Here is a 15785-nt window from a genome sequence, read left to right on the forward strand (position 1 = left end):
TTGATAAATGGTCAAGGGATATGAACAGACAGTTCTCAGATGATGAAATTGAAACTATTTCCACTCATATGAAAAAGTGTTCCAAATCACTACTGATCAGAGAAATGCAAATTAAGACAACTCTGAGATACCACTACACACCTGTCAGATTGGCTAAGATGACAGGAACAAATAATGATGAATGTTGGAGGGGATGTGGGAAAACTGGGACACTGATACATTGTTGGTGGAGTTGTGAACGAATCCAGCCATTCTGGAGAGCAATTTGGAACTATGCCCAAAAAGTTGTCAAACTGTGCATACCCTTTGACCCAGCATTGCTGTTATTGGGATTATATCCCAAAGAAATACTAAAGAGCGGAAAGGGACCTGTATGTGCCAAAATATTTGTGGCAGCTCTTTTTGTTGTAGCTAGAAACTGGAAGTTGAATGGATGTCCATCAATTGGAGAATGGTTGGGTAAATTATGGTATATGAAGGTTATGGAATATTATTGTTCTGTAAGAAATGACCAGCAGGAGGAATACAGAGAGGCTTGGAGAGACTTAAATCAACTGTTGCTGAGTGAAATGAGCAGAACCAGAAGATCACTGTACAACAACAATACTGTATGAGGATGTATTCTGATGGAAGTGGAAATCTTCAACATAAAGAAGATCCAACTCACTTCCAGTTGATCAATGATGGACACAAATAACTATACCCAGAGAAGGAACACTGGGAAGTGAATGTAAATTGTTAGCACTACTGTCTATCTACCCAGGTTACTTATACCTTCGGAAGCTAATAATTAATGTGCAACAAGAAAATGGTATTTATACACATATATTGTATCTAGGTTATATTGTAACACATGTAAAATGTATGGGATTACCTGCCATAGGGGGGAGGGAGTGGAGGGAGGGAGGGGATAATTTGGAAAAATGAATAAAAAAAAATAAATAAATAAATTAAGATCCTGGGGGGAGGGAGGGGTTTTATTTGTTTTATTTGTGTTTGAATCCCCAGCACTTAGTAGCCTAGCACACAGCAGGTGCATAATAAAAGTTAACAGGATTTTGGAAGGAACTTGCAGGGAATTTGGTTGCTGAAGAAGTTCAAATAGAAACTTGAAAAGTCTCTGGAGAAAGTGTTCTTGGAAGGTTGATGCACATAAAGGAAACAAAATTTAGCTTTTTGACATTAAGCTGTTTATTTTTTATCCCAAAAAACAAATAAGGAATCATCTGATGACTCTGTAAGAGGAATGAACAAATTGTTTTCTCTGATCCATGCAGTTTGTTTCACCTTATATCTATATACATTTATTTAATTATTACCAAACAAAATTTCAAGAATAGCAGATAGCAAATATAAAATATAATCAACATTTCACTTCATATTTTAGTGTGAATTTAGTCCTTTAGAAAACAAAAATACTAAAGCGATTAATGTGTATTGTTTCCACATATTAGCAGAAAATTAAGATTCAAATTACATTTCCATTATTATGAAAATTGAGACAGTTTTTAGTCTTGAGAAATTTTATTCTTGGTGCAAAACAAATTCTCTCATATTCTAATATTTTAAAAATATTTATGTTGAGGTATGTTTTTTTTTTTCATTCATCACTGTCACTTCCTGATTCACTCAGTTGCAAATCATTTCCTAAAATAAAAAAGAAATAGGAAAATTAATTACATTGATGTTTTTTTAAATGCCATTAATATAGAACAGATAAGATCAGGTAAAATGTGAATTTACAGCTCATTATTTTCAACTAATATTACAACACTAATATTTACATAGAGCTTTATATTTTTACAAAGTACTTAAAATACCTTATTACATTTAAAAATTAATTTGCTTATTTCAAAATTTGAAGTGTTCAAATTTGCTACTTGTCTAATGTTAGTTTAGATATATCACATAATATCTATTTTTGTCATTTTAGTTCATGTTATCAATATATCACCAATGTATTATAAAATAAAAATATTCTTTATGTATTATACTTTTGATTCTCTTTCTTTTTTTTATTGAGAAACCATCAGAGGAACTAAGGAACATCTAGTTTAGATGAACATCTTACATTGTTTTGAAACTAAGACTGAAGTTGTACTTACCTGATAATTATCAACAATACAGTGCTTCCTGCCAAGGAGTATTATTCTTTAGAGAGTGATCCTAGGCTGGTAGGTTAGAAGTGGTTCAGCAACGGGATGCTATTACTGATCCTCATTATTATTGCTTGTGAGATCAGGAAAGTAGCATTGAAAAGTTACCTAATATAGTTCCCTGACACATTTTTTACATTTGTTCTTGATATTCTTGACTATTTTTCCTTATGAATTTTATGACTTCAATTTTGTGAAGTCACCTAATAGAGTCTTAATTGGCCATATAAGTTTATTAATATTTCCATTTCCTTAAATTTGTTCAATCTGACAATTGATAATTCATTTTTGATGGACTTAATATCTTCAGAATATATCTCTTAATAGGTAGACTGAAGCATTATTAATCAAAATTATGGCTCATTAAATGGGCAGATTTGATTCAGAATTATAGATGGCCTTTCATTTGTTTCATTCTTCCTTGATTTTTATCTAAATAATTTTGAATTTGTCTTAGTATGTTTTAATAAATTAATGTTCAAATATCTGAGCTATTTGATTATTAGAATAAAGAACATTTCTCTATCAATTTTTCCTTGGCTCCCACTAGTACTGGTATAAGAAGCAGATGATTTTAGGTCTATATTGCATCTTGCTACTTTTAAAGTAATTTATTGAGCTCATTCCTTTTGTTGAGTATCAAGTATTCTAAATAATGTCATCTGCAAATTGAGTATTTTAACTTTTTCATTATTCCTTATTTTTTTAAATGCTTTATCATTAATGAGATTTTATTTCTAAAACTATGTTAAACAGGAATAGTGGGAGTGGGCATCCTTATTTATTAACGCTTTTCTCTTTAATGGAATACTTCTGTATTGCATAAAATATTGTTATTCAGGCATGTTCGACTGTTTTAACCTGGTTTGGGATTTTCTTGGAAAAGATACTGGGGTAGTTTGCCATTTTCCTTCTCCAGATCATTTTACAGATGAGAAAACTGAGGCAAATAGCGTTAAGTGACTTGCTCAAAATCACAGAGTATCTGAAGCTACATTTGAACTCAGTAAAATGAGAATTCCTAACTTCATAGCTGGCATTCTATTCACTGCACCAATCTAGCTGCCCTATAAAATATATTAACCTTTTTAAAAAAAATGTATACTTTTTAATCATATTCTGGTAGGAGTTTTTCTATTACTATATTTTAAACATCTCTTAACAAAAATGATGAGGAAACCCCAAAACTCTGAAAAATCCTTAAAGGAGAAAACCTGAATGACTGAGAAGCTGACACTGTGTGATGACATAGCTCCAGAAGAGCTGACAGCTCAAAAATTGCTATGATCCAATACTATCTTACTCTATTTTTATGTCCTCACAGTAAGAAAAGTAAGGACTTCTGTGAGCTACCAAGTGATAGAAAAGAGCTGTTGCCCATCCATCTGACAGGTATGTAAACAAACGATAAGTCTGTTTCTTTTATGTTTATTCTTCCCTAATTTTAGGTTGCTGGAACTCTGTCTTCCAAGAAATCAGCAGGAGTCAGGATCACTAAACCGTCTTTATTCTTGATCTTTTATGGTCAAGGTCAGGGGATTAGATCTAGCAATCTCACACACGCCTTCCTCCCTCAAACTGAGAGAGAGAGGAAGAGAGGGAGAGAGAGAGGGAGAGAGGGGGGGGGGGAGAGAGAGAGAGAGAGAGAGAGAGAGAGAGAGGAGGGGGAGGAGAGAGAGGGGGGGGGGAGAGAGAGAGAGAGAGAGAGAGAGAGAGAGTGAGAGTGTTTAGGTATCAGTACCATGTCTGTGTCATAAAAGGAGTTTGGTAGGACTCCTTCATCCCCTATTTTTTCAAATAGTTTATATAGCATTGGGGCTAATTGTTCTTTAAATGTTTGGTAGAATTCACATGTAAATCCATCTGGTCCTGGGGATTTTTTCCTGAGGAGTTGATTAATAGCTTTTTCTATTTCTTTTTCTGAAATGGGACTATTTAAGCAATTTATCTCCTCCTCTGTTAATCTAGGAAGCCTATATTTTTGGAGGAAGTCATCCATTTCACTTAAGTTATCAAATTTATTGGCATAAAGTTGGGCAAAGTAACTCCTTATTATTTCTCTAATTCCCTCTTCATTGGTGGAAATATCCCCCTTTTCATTTGTAAGACTAACAATTTGATTTTCCTCTTTCTTTTTTCTGATCAGATTTACCAAAGGTTTATCTATTTTATTGGCTTTTTCATAAAACCAACTCTTGGTTTTATTGATTAATTCAATAGTTTTTTTACTTTCAATATTATTGAGTTCTCCTTTTAATTTTTGTATTTCAAGTTTAATTTTTGGTTGGGGGTTTTTAATTTGGTCTTTTTCTAGCTTTTTAAGTTGCAAGCCCAATTCGTTAATCTTCTCTTTCTCCATTTTCTTCAAATAAGCCTCTAAAGATATAAAATTTCCCCTTATTACTGCTTTAGCTGCATCCCACAGATTTTGGTATGATGTCTCATCATTGTCATTATCCAAAGTGCATTTGCACAGTTCTAACCCTTTACATTAGGTAAACAAGTATTCTGAGATATGAGTGCTTGGACACCAATGTGAGTCTAGACAAACTCAGAGTCAGTAGTGGAATCCAGAACAGCAGTGGTTGATGAGAGAAGAAACGCCTATAGGCAGATATGGAAAGAGATCGATCCCAAAATAGCTTCAAGGAAAATTATTTCTTCATTTTCTTTTTTTGCTGAGGCAGTTGGGATTAAGTGACTTGCCCAGGGTCACACAGCCAGGAAGTATTTAATATCTGAGGCACATTTGAACTCAGATCCTCTTGACTTCAGGGCTGCTACTCTAATCCACTGCGCCACCCAGCTGCCCAGGTTCTCATTTCTTTGGTCATTTTTACCAAAAGTTATGGCACAATTTCTTACTCATTCTTTCTATTACTAATCAAAACTTTATTTAAAAAAAAATTAAAACACAGTTCTTTTGTTATATTAATAACTATGCATCTCTTTTGCTTGGACTTCTCCTATTGTTAATCATGAACATATACTACCTTCTGTTATCTTTTTCTTGGATATTTTCCCTTCTTTTCCTCTGTTATGATAAAAATTTATGTAATCTATGCTTTTGTAAAGCTCTGTGGGTTTTCAAATTTTTTGAGCAAGGGATTTATGTTGAATTGAGAAATACAAATATTTTTAAATGCTTAGCTATTTTTTTAAAAAAGAGATTTGTTTGATGTTCAAAAGCTTCCTTAAAATGGATAAGATTCTTAGAAAAATGGCTGACGTCCTTTTCTTTCTAACATATTCATTTCCTGTTTCCATAGAAGATATGGAATTTTGTTGACTAGATAATTCTGGGTAAAATCTTAGGTGATTTTTAATTTTTTAAAAGTTACATGCCAAATAACTGTATGGACATGTGTATATATATATTGTATTTAACATATACTTTAACATATTTAACCTGTATTGGTCAACCTGCCTTCTGGGGGAGAGGGTGAGGGGAAGGAGGGGTTAAAGTTGAAACAAAGGTTTTGCAATTGTCAATGCTGAAAAATTACCCATGCATATGTCTTGTAAATAAAAAGCAAATAAAAAAAAGTTATATGCCAATGTTTCTAATCTTTTCTGTGATCTTTATTATTCCTTATCATGTTATTTCGATATTTCGCCCAGCTATATTTTTCTTTGTTATTGTAATTGTTATTGTAATGTGAGAATTTAACTTGTGGGACTCCTGAAAAATGGCTGCCTGAATAGTAAACAAACTGACCAGCTACCTCTTACCTATTCCAGCAAAACCCTGAAGTATGCACCAAAATAAATAATGATCAAGAAACCCATTAAATTATAAGTGGTTTCTTTACCCTCAATCTTCAACTTTTCAGAATAAAAAATTCAGGCAAAGAGGAAAGCCTTGTCTCCTCACCCTAGCAAAACCAGCACAATCTCCCAATGGCCAAAGATGACTAGGGTACCTGTAGCCTTCCAGGATCTGAGTCCAAAAAAAGTGAGGGAAGGGATTTAAACTTGAAGGGAAAGATAAAAATCCCTATGTGTACATTTTCTATATCATATACCAAAGAATAGCTACTATATAGAAAGGACAGTAGCAGAGAAGCCCAGTAATTCTTAGGAGATAAAATTCCCAAAAGGAATGTTATTATATGCAAATACACAAAATATGAGTATAAAATAAAATGAACTAGAGATCTTAAGATAATGAGGAAAATTTGATCTGACAGCTATCACTGAGACATGGAAAATGAGATCCATGACTAAAATGTCATTCTGGAAGGGCATATCTCATTCAGAAGAGGGTACTATTGATAGAGGTTGAAGTCCCTTTAAGATTCCTCTCTGACTGTCCAACCCCCATGGTTGACCTTGATTCACAAATCCTGGTTAAAAGCACTCTTTTGAATATCTGGGCCCAGCCCCCACCATCAGCTCAGCTTCCCCCAGCCCCCACAGGATCTGAGCTATCTGAAAAGCCTGCCAAGAACGTGGGGGTACCGCCCACAATCCCCTTCTAGGTATAATAGAGCCAAGTTGGAGCTCTCTCTTTGCAGGAGCCCTTCCCTCCAACACATGGTATCCTTCCGGCCATGTTAAGGGTTCCTGCCTGCCCAACAGCCACCTCTGGCCCTGGAATCTTTCTAACTGAGCTTTACTTCCAAATTTCTACAATAAGCCTTTTATTTAGCAATCTAGATTTTTGGGCCTGTAAATTCATTTACAGGGGACACTGCGCCTCATGGGATTATCTTACTATCTATGCGCCGACAAACGGGGTTCCCCCTTTCCTTTCCCTCATTACTATGTGCTACAGAGACAGAAAGAATAAACAGACGAGATATTCAGGAAATATTATGGCATGGAAGTCTTGGGGGACTACACCTAACTAGATATTTGCAATAGTTCAATTCAAGATTGCAATAGAACCAAAATAGTTCATGAGTTCACAAATTGTGATAGCACCTTTCAAAAGCTGGAGGAAAAAAAATGAAAGCAATACTGCTCTACCAGATCACAGAGAGTCTCTTCCCTTCAATCACTCTTCATGTCTCATGGATCCATATTATCACTACTCCTCCTGGCTCCTTATCTAATTCTACCCTCCCCTCCTATTAGGGTTTGTGAACAGTAGGTTCTATTTCTCTAAAATTGCCCTTTAGATTGGACTTCTTAAGCTCACCCTTCTGCCACCTCCTTACAATCACAAAAACCTGTTAGGTCCTTTCCTGGAGACACTGCATTCCAGGTTCCTTTCTCTAGCACTAAATGCACACTTACAAGCACCTCCTTAGACCAGAAAGAAGAGCAAATGAGCTTCCTTCTCGTCACTGCCATTTTCAGGTTCTCCTCTTTCATCTTTACTTAGCTTTCTTTGAGAGTCATGGTCCAGATCCTAGAAACTGTTATCCAGACTGACTACCAGACTGAATGTGGGACCATTGTGCTGATCTTGTTGTACCTCTGGACAGCAAACCGGCACCATGCCAGGAAACAGAATGGGTTCCATCTGAATTGTTTTGGGAAGACTCTGAAGATGACCTGGCAGGGTGAGAGGCCAGACATTGAGGTCTGTTCTCGAACCAAAGGGCCAAGCATCCTGTTCTGCTGCAGAGAGCACAATTCCAAATGTATGCTTGCCAAAAACAAGTATTTTATGGAGAACTCACACAGGGGCAAACATTCACAAGATAGTCAGAAAAAGCAATGTAAGTCTCTTTTAAGAACTTTAGAATTGATTGTATGACATGGGACACACTGGCACAGGACTGCTCAGCATGGTGTGCCCTCATCAGAGAAGGTGCTGTGCTCTATGAACAAAGCAGAATTGAATTAGCTCAGAAGAAAGAGGAGATGCTCAAAGTTAGAGAAGCTACCCCAAATGTTCATAAAGGCTCTTTGTATCTGACCTGTAGCAGAGCATTCTGAGCTCCTATTGGTTGGATCAGCTAGAGTTGGACACACTAACTTGACTCTAACATAGTAATGTCATTTTGGTCCTCTTTGGGAAAGGAGATTAACCAAGCAATCTGGTTTACAGTCTTTTTCTTTACCTAGCCCCTAGGCTTATACTTGGAACTTACATGTTAATGTTACCTCAAAAATCCTTGTTTCCCATTAAATCAACCTCAGTTCCTACAGGTCAGCATTTTTATTCCACCTCAGCCACATTAATTTCATGTGGCTATTTATGTTTGCAAATCTTTTGAGGATTCTTTGTTCATAACCTTTGACCATTTGTTCATCTATTGAGGAATGACTCCTGGTGTATTTGTATGAATTGCCTAAATATCTTTGCTAACAAACTTATATAAATGATCTTTGATGCAAATGTTTTTCCTTCCTCTACCATTTATTTTTTAATTCTGTTTTCATTGATTTCATTTATGTAGAGTTTTAATATTAATCAAAATTAGTCAATATTTTCTCTTTAAAATAACATAATTTATTTGTTTAAGAATTCTAACTTTTACTATAGTTGGGGCAAGATAATCTTATATTTTTCAGTTTTAAAAAAAGCATGATATCTCAAATTGTGAGTCATGTATTTATTTAGAGCTTAACTGTGGTATGATATAAATTGTTTATCTAATTTTAATATCTATCACAATTCTTTTCATTTTTCAATCTGTCCTCATCATAGGTGGAATCTTTCTTTCAGTATTTAATTTAGTTAGATTTATCAAACACTGCACTACTACTTTTGATTGCTTTTGTCTCATGTATCCAGTCTGACCCAGAGATATACTTTTGTCTTTTTACATCAATACTTAATTTTTTTTGTTGACTATTATTTTGTAATAGAGTTTAAAATCTGATAATGCTTTGCTTCCTACGTTCACATTTTTTTCTCATAATTTTCCTTGCTATTTTACATTTTTTCTCCTAAATGAATTCTATTATTTTATCTTACTTTTTCCCCCAATTTAGGATTCAACATTAGTAACAAAGGTTCCTGGGTATAACCTTTTAAATCAATTTAAGTAGTATTGTCATATTTTGGCCATGAGCAGTGAATTTCTCTTCAAATATTTAAATCTCCCTTTATATCTTTAAAGGGTTTTGAAATTGTACATATGTAAATTTTATGTTCTTTAGTAGATCAACACCTAGATAGATTTTTAGTTATTTTAAATGGATTTCTCTTATGTTTCTAACTGGCTTTTAAAGTATATAAAGACTTCAGCTTCTGGGATAAGAACGCACTATTTGACAAAAATTTCTGGGAAAATTGAAAAAAAAACAGTACAATAGAAACCAGGCATTGACCTATATATCAAGATAAGGTCAAGATGGGTTCATGATTTAGACATAAAGGGTGACACTATAAACAAATTAGAAAAATAAGTAGATTACTATTGCTCAGATCTGTGGAGAAGGAAGGAATTGTGGCTAAAGAAGTAGAATATATTATGGAATGTAAAATGGATAATTTTGATTATACTAAGTAAAAAAGTTTTTGCACAAACAAAACTAATGCAGACAAAATTAAAAGGGAAGCAGTAAACTGGGGGAAAAAATCTTTACAACCAGAGGTTTTGATAAAGGCCTCATTTCAAAAATATACAAAGAATTGACTCAAATTTAAAATAATACAAGCCATTCCCCACTTGATAAATGGTCAAAAGATATGAACAATCAATTGTCAGAGGAAGAAATTAAAACCATTTCTAGTCACATGAAAAAATGTTCAATTACTATAGAGTAGAAAAATGCAAATTAAGACAACTCAGAAGAACCATTCTGTACAGTAATTTGGAATCATGCCCAAAGGGCTATCAAAGTGTGTATACTCTTTGATCCAGCAGTGTCTCTGCTGGGTCTGTATCCCAAAGAAATCACAAAAAAAGGGAAAAGGATCCACATGTGCAAAAATGTTTGTAGCAGCCCTTTTTTGTAGTGGCAAGGAACTGGAAACTGTGCTGAAGGCCATCAATTGGGGTATATGAATGTAATGGAATATTATTGTTATATAAGAAATAATCACCAGGATGATTTCAGAAAGATCTGAAGAGACTTAGATGAACTGATGCTAAGTGAAGTGAGTAGAACCAAGAGAACACTATACATAGCAACAACAAGATTATGTGATGATCCACTCTGGTAGACATGGCTCTTTTCAACAATGAGGTGACTCAGGGCAATTCTAATAGACATGTGATGGAGAGAACCATCTACATCCAGAAAGAGTATTGTAGGGATTAAATGTGGATCACAACATATTTTTTTCACCTTTTTTGTTGTTATTTTCTTGCTTTTTTTCTTTCTCATTTTTTTTTCCTTTTTTACCTGATTTGTCTTGTGCAGTATGATAATTGTGGAAATATGTATATAAGAATTGCACATATTTAACATATATTTTATTATTTGCTGTCTAGGAGAAAAGGATGCAGGGGAAAGAAGAAGAAAAATTTGGAACACAAGATTTTACAAGGGTGAATGTTGAAAACTATCTTTGCATGTATTTTGAAAATAAAAAAAACTATTATTAAAAATACAGCATAGAAAAGGATAATCTTTGTGAATTTATTTTATATCTTGCAACGTTTCAGCTAATTTCTAGGGTTTTCTAAGTACATAATCATATTGTCTGCTGAAAAGGATAGTTTTGGTTCCCTTTTTGCTGATGCATACCTTTAAGTTTGTTCTTTTGTCCATTACTATAGGTGGAATTCATAGAATTATTAAACTTATAAATGAAGAAAAAACATTCTTGCTTTATTCCTGTTTGTATTTTTTTTTTTCTTGAAACACTATCATCTCTTGGTTTTAAATATATAATGTGAGTGGTCCCTTCCATACCTATGATTTTTAGGGTGTTTAACACATGAGGGATATATTTTATCAAAAGCTTTTTTCTGTGTATATAGAAATAATCATGGGATCATCTTTGTTGTCTATAAGATCAGTCATGCTAATTGTTTTCCTAATGTTGAACCATCTTTGTGTCACTGAAATGAATCAAAACTACAAAGAGTGAAATTATTTTTTAACTACATTTCTGTAGAAATAATATTGTATTTTAAAACTTGCATTAGCATTCATTAGTAATATTGGATTATATCTCTCTCTCTTCCTTCTCTAATAAGTTTCTATTTTGTGCATTAGGACAATATTGGTCTCATAAAAGGATTTTGATAAAGTGCTTTCTGTCTCTATTTTTAGAATATTTTTTGTAAATTTTGACTGTAATTATTTTTTTAAATGTTTGATAGAATTCACTCTAAGTGAATTCTAAACCCGTGTGACTGGAGATTTTTTTTTTTTTTTTGGTTTGGAATTTCTGGTTTGCTTGACTTCTTTTTCTTAGAAAAAGTTGTGTAAGCTCTTTATTTCTTGTTTTGTCAGTTTGGAAGTTTTATGGTTTTTTTGCAGGTATTCACCAATTTTCCTTGAATTCTCAGTTTCATTGGCATATAATTATGCATAATAATGCAGATAATTTTTTTTGTTATGAATTTGCCTCATTCACCTTTTATCTCAGTAATTTTGTTTTTTTTTCTTCTCTTGATCAGTTTATCTAATAGTTTATCAAGCCTGTTATTTTTTAAAAGATCAGTTTTATCAGTTCTATATCTTTTCATTTCCTATTTTCAAGATTAAAAAATTTTGTTTAATGATTCTGAATTTAATGATTCCTAATAAATAAGTCCTAATTTAATAATTCTTAAATAACTAATTTATTTTTTAGTTTTTAAAAAGTTGTATATTCAGTTCATCAGTCTTTTTTCTTTTGTTAATATATAAGCTTTCAGAGATATTAATTTTGTTCTGAGAAATATAAGACCTAGTTCTCAAAATCATTGATTTTTTTGTTTGTTTCATTTTATCATCACCTTTAATATAATTAATTATGGTCTATATGATTTATTCTTTGATTTTTGCCATTAATTAGTTTCCATTTAAGTTTGTATCTTTTGCTCTCTCTTCTCTGGGTATTCATGACACTATTTCCTCTTACCAATTTGAGCCCTCCCTTTCTTTCTTTTGCTGGATTAATATCCACACATACATGTTAACTGTGATATATAACACAGCTGTATTCTGTGATTTCTCTTTATATATATATATATATATATATATATACAGTATATTATATAGTATATACAGTATACTTTCCTCCTTCTTGCTGACTTCATCAGCTCTTATGCATTTATTTATGATCTCTTTGTATATGAATCCCAAAAACTATACATTTATCCCAAATATCCTTTCTGATCTCCAGTTTCAAATGTCTAACTATCTATCTAATGTACCTTAGGAGACTCATTTAGGCAGGTGAGTCAAAGATGGATCTAAATCAGGAGAGACCGGAGGAAGGAAATAGAAGGCAATATTGCAATGGTCCATGTGAGATACAATGAGGGCTATAGTAGGATGACAGCCTCTATGTGATTAGATAGAAGGGAGAATACAGGAGGTGTTATGAATGATACAATTTAGCAATGAATTGGATATGTGAGCTAAGTGTGATTTAAGAATCAAGTTTTTGAAGTGAACAAGTTGGAGGATAGTAGTGTTCTCAATAGTAATAGGAAAATTTGGAATTTGGGAAGGACTTTTGGGGATATATGTGAAGATAATTAATTCTGTTTTGCATATGTTGGATTTTAGATGATTACAGGACAATGAGTAGAAGAAATCCATTAGATCAGTGCTGGAGGGGAAACCATTATTCTATGTAAAAAGATGTAATGAGTTTAGAACTAAATATAGTAATTTGCCTCTGAAAGACATACATAGCATTTATAAAATTTATCTCACTTCCTACACTGAGTATTCCTATACAAAGAAATATAAAGATTTGGCCTTATTCTGAAGTTTCTAGTCTAATTGTGAAGATTAGACACAGGAAAACAACAAGACACCAATAAATACAAATGTGTATAAAGAGAACTAAGTTTATAAGCATAATTGGAGGGGTAAGATGTTCCCCTAGATGAAATAAATAATTATTTATTGAAGGTTTCTGTGGATATAATCTTGTCTCTAGGCACCCTAAATTATCAAACTGTGGAATTTCAGATGTCTGAGATGATAAGAATGTCTCTTCTACATAAGGTTTAGGCAGGAAACTGAGTATTTGAGAATTTAAAAATATACAACAACCATTTTAAAAAATTATGTGGCACTAGACAAGCCATACAGAAATCTGGGAATTATCTACTTAGAGAAGATAAATGAAGTTATGTGCTGATGAGATCAAACAAGATAGTATAAAGGGAAAAGACAGAGCCTTGGGAGACACCCACAGTTAGTGAGCATGAGCTGGATAAAGATAAGAGTAAAGGAGAATAAGAAGTGGTCAGACAGGTAGGAAGAAAACTATGAGAGATGAATATTATGAAAATCTGGAAAGCAGAGAGTATCATGGAGCAGAGAATGATGAACAATATCAAAGATTTCAGAGAAGTCAAGATTGAGAAAAAGACCCTTACATTTGGCAATTAAGAGATCAGCGGTCCCTTTGGAGAGAGCAATTTCATTTGAATGATGAGACTGGAAGCCAGATTGTAGTGTTTGGGAAAGAGTGAGAGAAAACATATGAAAAATAGAGGGATTAGAGATTAAGATGACAACTGAAGACCAGGGTGAGAGGTTGTATGGAATGATAAAGAGACTATGATCAGACAAAGGCATTCTGGAATTCATGAACATGAAAATAAAATCACTATGGATAATGGCAAAATCAGGGGTATGATTATCTCTCTGTGTTGCTGAGATGAAGTAAAAGAGTAAGTTATAGAGAGAGCTAATAGAGAGAACAGGGAAATTGTGGTATTTGAGGAAACATCACTATGTATGTTGAAACTTCCTAGGATGAGGATGGGAAATAGCATAGAGAGAAAAGAGTATAAGCCAAGTACTGAAAACATTGAGGAAGAAACAAGAACAAACTAAGGAACTTAGTTTGACAGATAATGGATATCTGTATCAGGATAAGTAATAAATTTATACACCATAAAGGAAGAGAAGCTATTGAAAGACGATAGAAAGTATTTGAAAATTCAGTGGAGAGCAAAGAATATTCCAATTCTCCTGCCATGACTAGTGAATCAGAAAATATGAGTACATGATTGAAAGAGTGTCCTATAACTCATTATCAAAAAAAAGGAGCAAGAATTCTGTGAGTGTTCCATTTAAAGTAACTACTGATAGTATAAAATACTTAGGAATCTGTTGCTAAGGGAAAATCAGAAACTATATGAGCAAAACTACAATACACTTTCCACACAAATAAAGTCAGATCTAACCAATTGGAAAAATATTAAATGCTCTTGGATAGGGTAAGCAAATATAAAGATGATAATACTACCTAAACTAATCTATTTATGTAGCGCTATACCAACCAGACTCCCAAAAAACTATTTTAATGACCTAGAAAAAATAACAACAAAGTTCATATGGAAAAACAAAAGGTCAAGAATTTCAAGGGAGTTAATGAAAAAAAAAATCAAATAAAGGTGGCCTAACTGTATCAGATCTTAAATTATATTATAAAGCAGCGGTTACCAAAACCATTTGGTATTGGCTAAGAAATAGACTAGTTGATCAGTGGAATAGGTTAAGTTCAAAGGACAAAACAGCCAATAACTTTAATAATCTAGTGTTTGATCATCTCAATAGATGCAGAAAAAGCATTTGATAAAATCCAACATCCATTCCTAATAAAAACATTAGAGAGTATAGGAATAAATGGACTTTTCCTTAAAATAGTCAGGAGCATATATTTAAAACCATCAGTAAGCATCATATGTAATGGGGAAAAACTGGAACCTTTCTTACCTAGTAAGATCAGAAGTGAAACAAGATTGCTCACGATCACCATCATTATTCAATATTATATTAGAAATGCTAGCCTCAACAATAAGAGTCAAGAAAGAGATTAAAGGAATCAGAGTAGGTAATGAGGAAACCAAACTATCACTCTTTGCAGATGATATGATGGTATACTTAGAGAACCCTAGAGATTCTACTAAAAACTATTAGATATAACTCATAACTTTAGCAAAGTTGCAGGATACAAAATAAATTCACATGAATCCTCCGCATTTTTATATATCACCAACAAAATCCAACAGCAAGAGATACAAAGAGAAATTCCATTCAAAATAAATGTTGATAGCATAAAATATTTGGGAATCTATCTACCAAAGGAAATTCAGGAATTATATGAGCAAAAGCATAAAACACTTTCCACAAAAATAAAGTCAGATTTAAATAATTGGGAAAATATTAAGTGCTCTTGGATAGGCCGAGATAATATAATAAAGATGCCAATATTCCCTAACTAATCTATTTAGTGCCATACCAATCAGACTCCCAAGAAACTATTTTAATGACCTAGAAAAAATAACAACAAAATTCACGTGGAAGAACAAAAGGTCGAGAATTTCAAGGGAATTAATGAAAAAAAAATCAAATGAAGGTGGCCTAGCTGTACCTAATCTAAAACTATATTATAAAGCAGCAGTCACCAAAACAATTTGGTATTAGCTAAGAAATAGATTAGTTGATCAATGGAATAGGTTAGATTCATGAGACATAATAGTCAATAACTATAGCAATCTAGTGTTTGACAAACCCAAAGATCCTAACTTTTGGGATAAGAAGTTATTATTTGACAAAAACTGCTGGGAAAACGAAGTTTGTATGGCAGAAATTAGG

The 15785-nt window shown here is 33.1% G+C and overlaps 1 protein-coding gene across 4 annotated transcripts in view; it reads right to left on the reverse strand.

The window, feature by feature from the left end:
• Nucleotides 1–1167: 1167 nt before the first annotated feature.
• Nucleotides 1168–15785, reverse strand: part of EAF2 (ELL associated factor 2) — a 52585-nt gene continuing 37967 nt past the window's right edge. For all 4 annotated transcript variants that reach the window (XM_074301354.1, XM_074301353.1, XM_074301355.1 and 1 more), the window contains one exon: nucleotides 1168–1647. In XM_074301354.1, the coding sequence (XP_074157455.1) occupies nucleotides 1601–1647 (47 nt within the window). In that variant the 3' untranslated portion in view covers nucleotides 1168–1600. The remainder of the gene's footprint in view (nucleotides 1648–15785) is intronic.

This window comes from Sminthopsis crassicaudata, chromosome 3, assembly GCF_048593235.1.
Source record: "Sminthopsis crassicaudata isolate SCR6 chromosome 3, ASM4859323v1, whole genome shotgun sequence".
Lineage (NCBI taxonomy): Eukaryota > Metazoa > Chordata > Mammalia > Dasyuromorphia > Dasyuridae > Sminthopsis > Sminthopsis crassicaudata.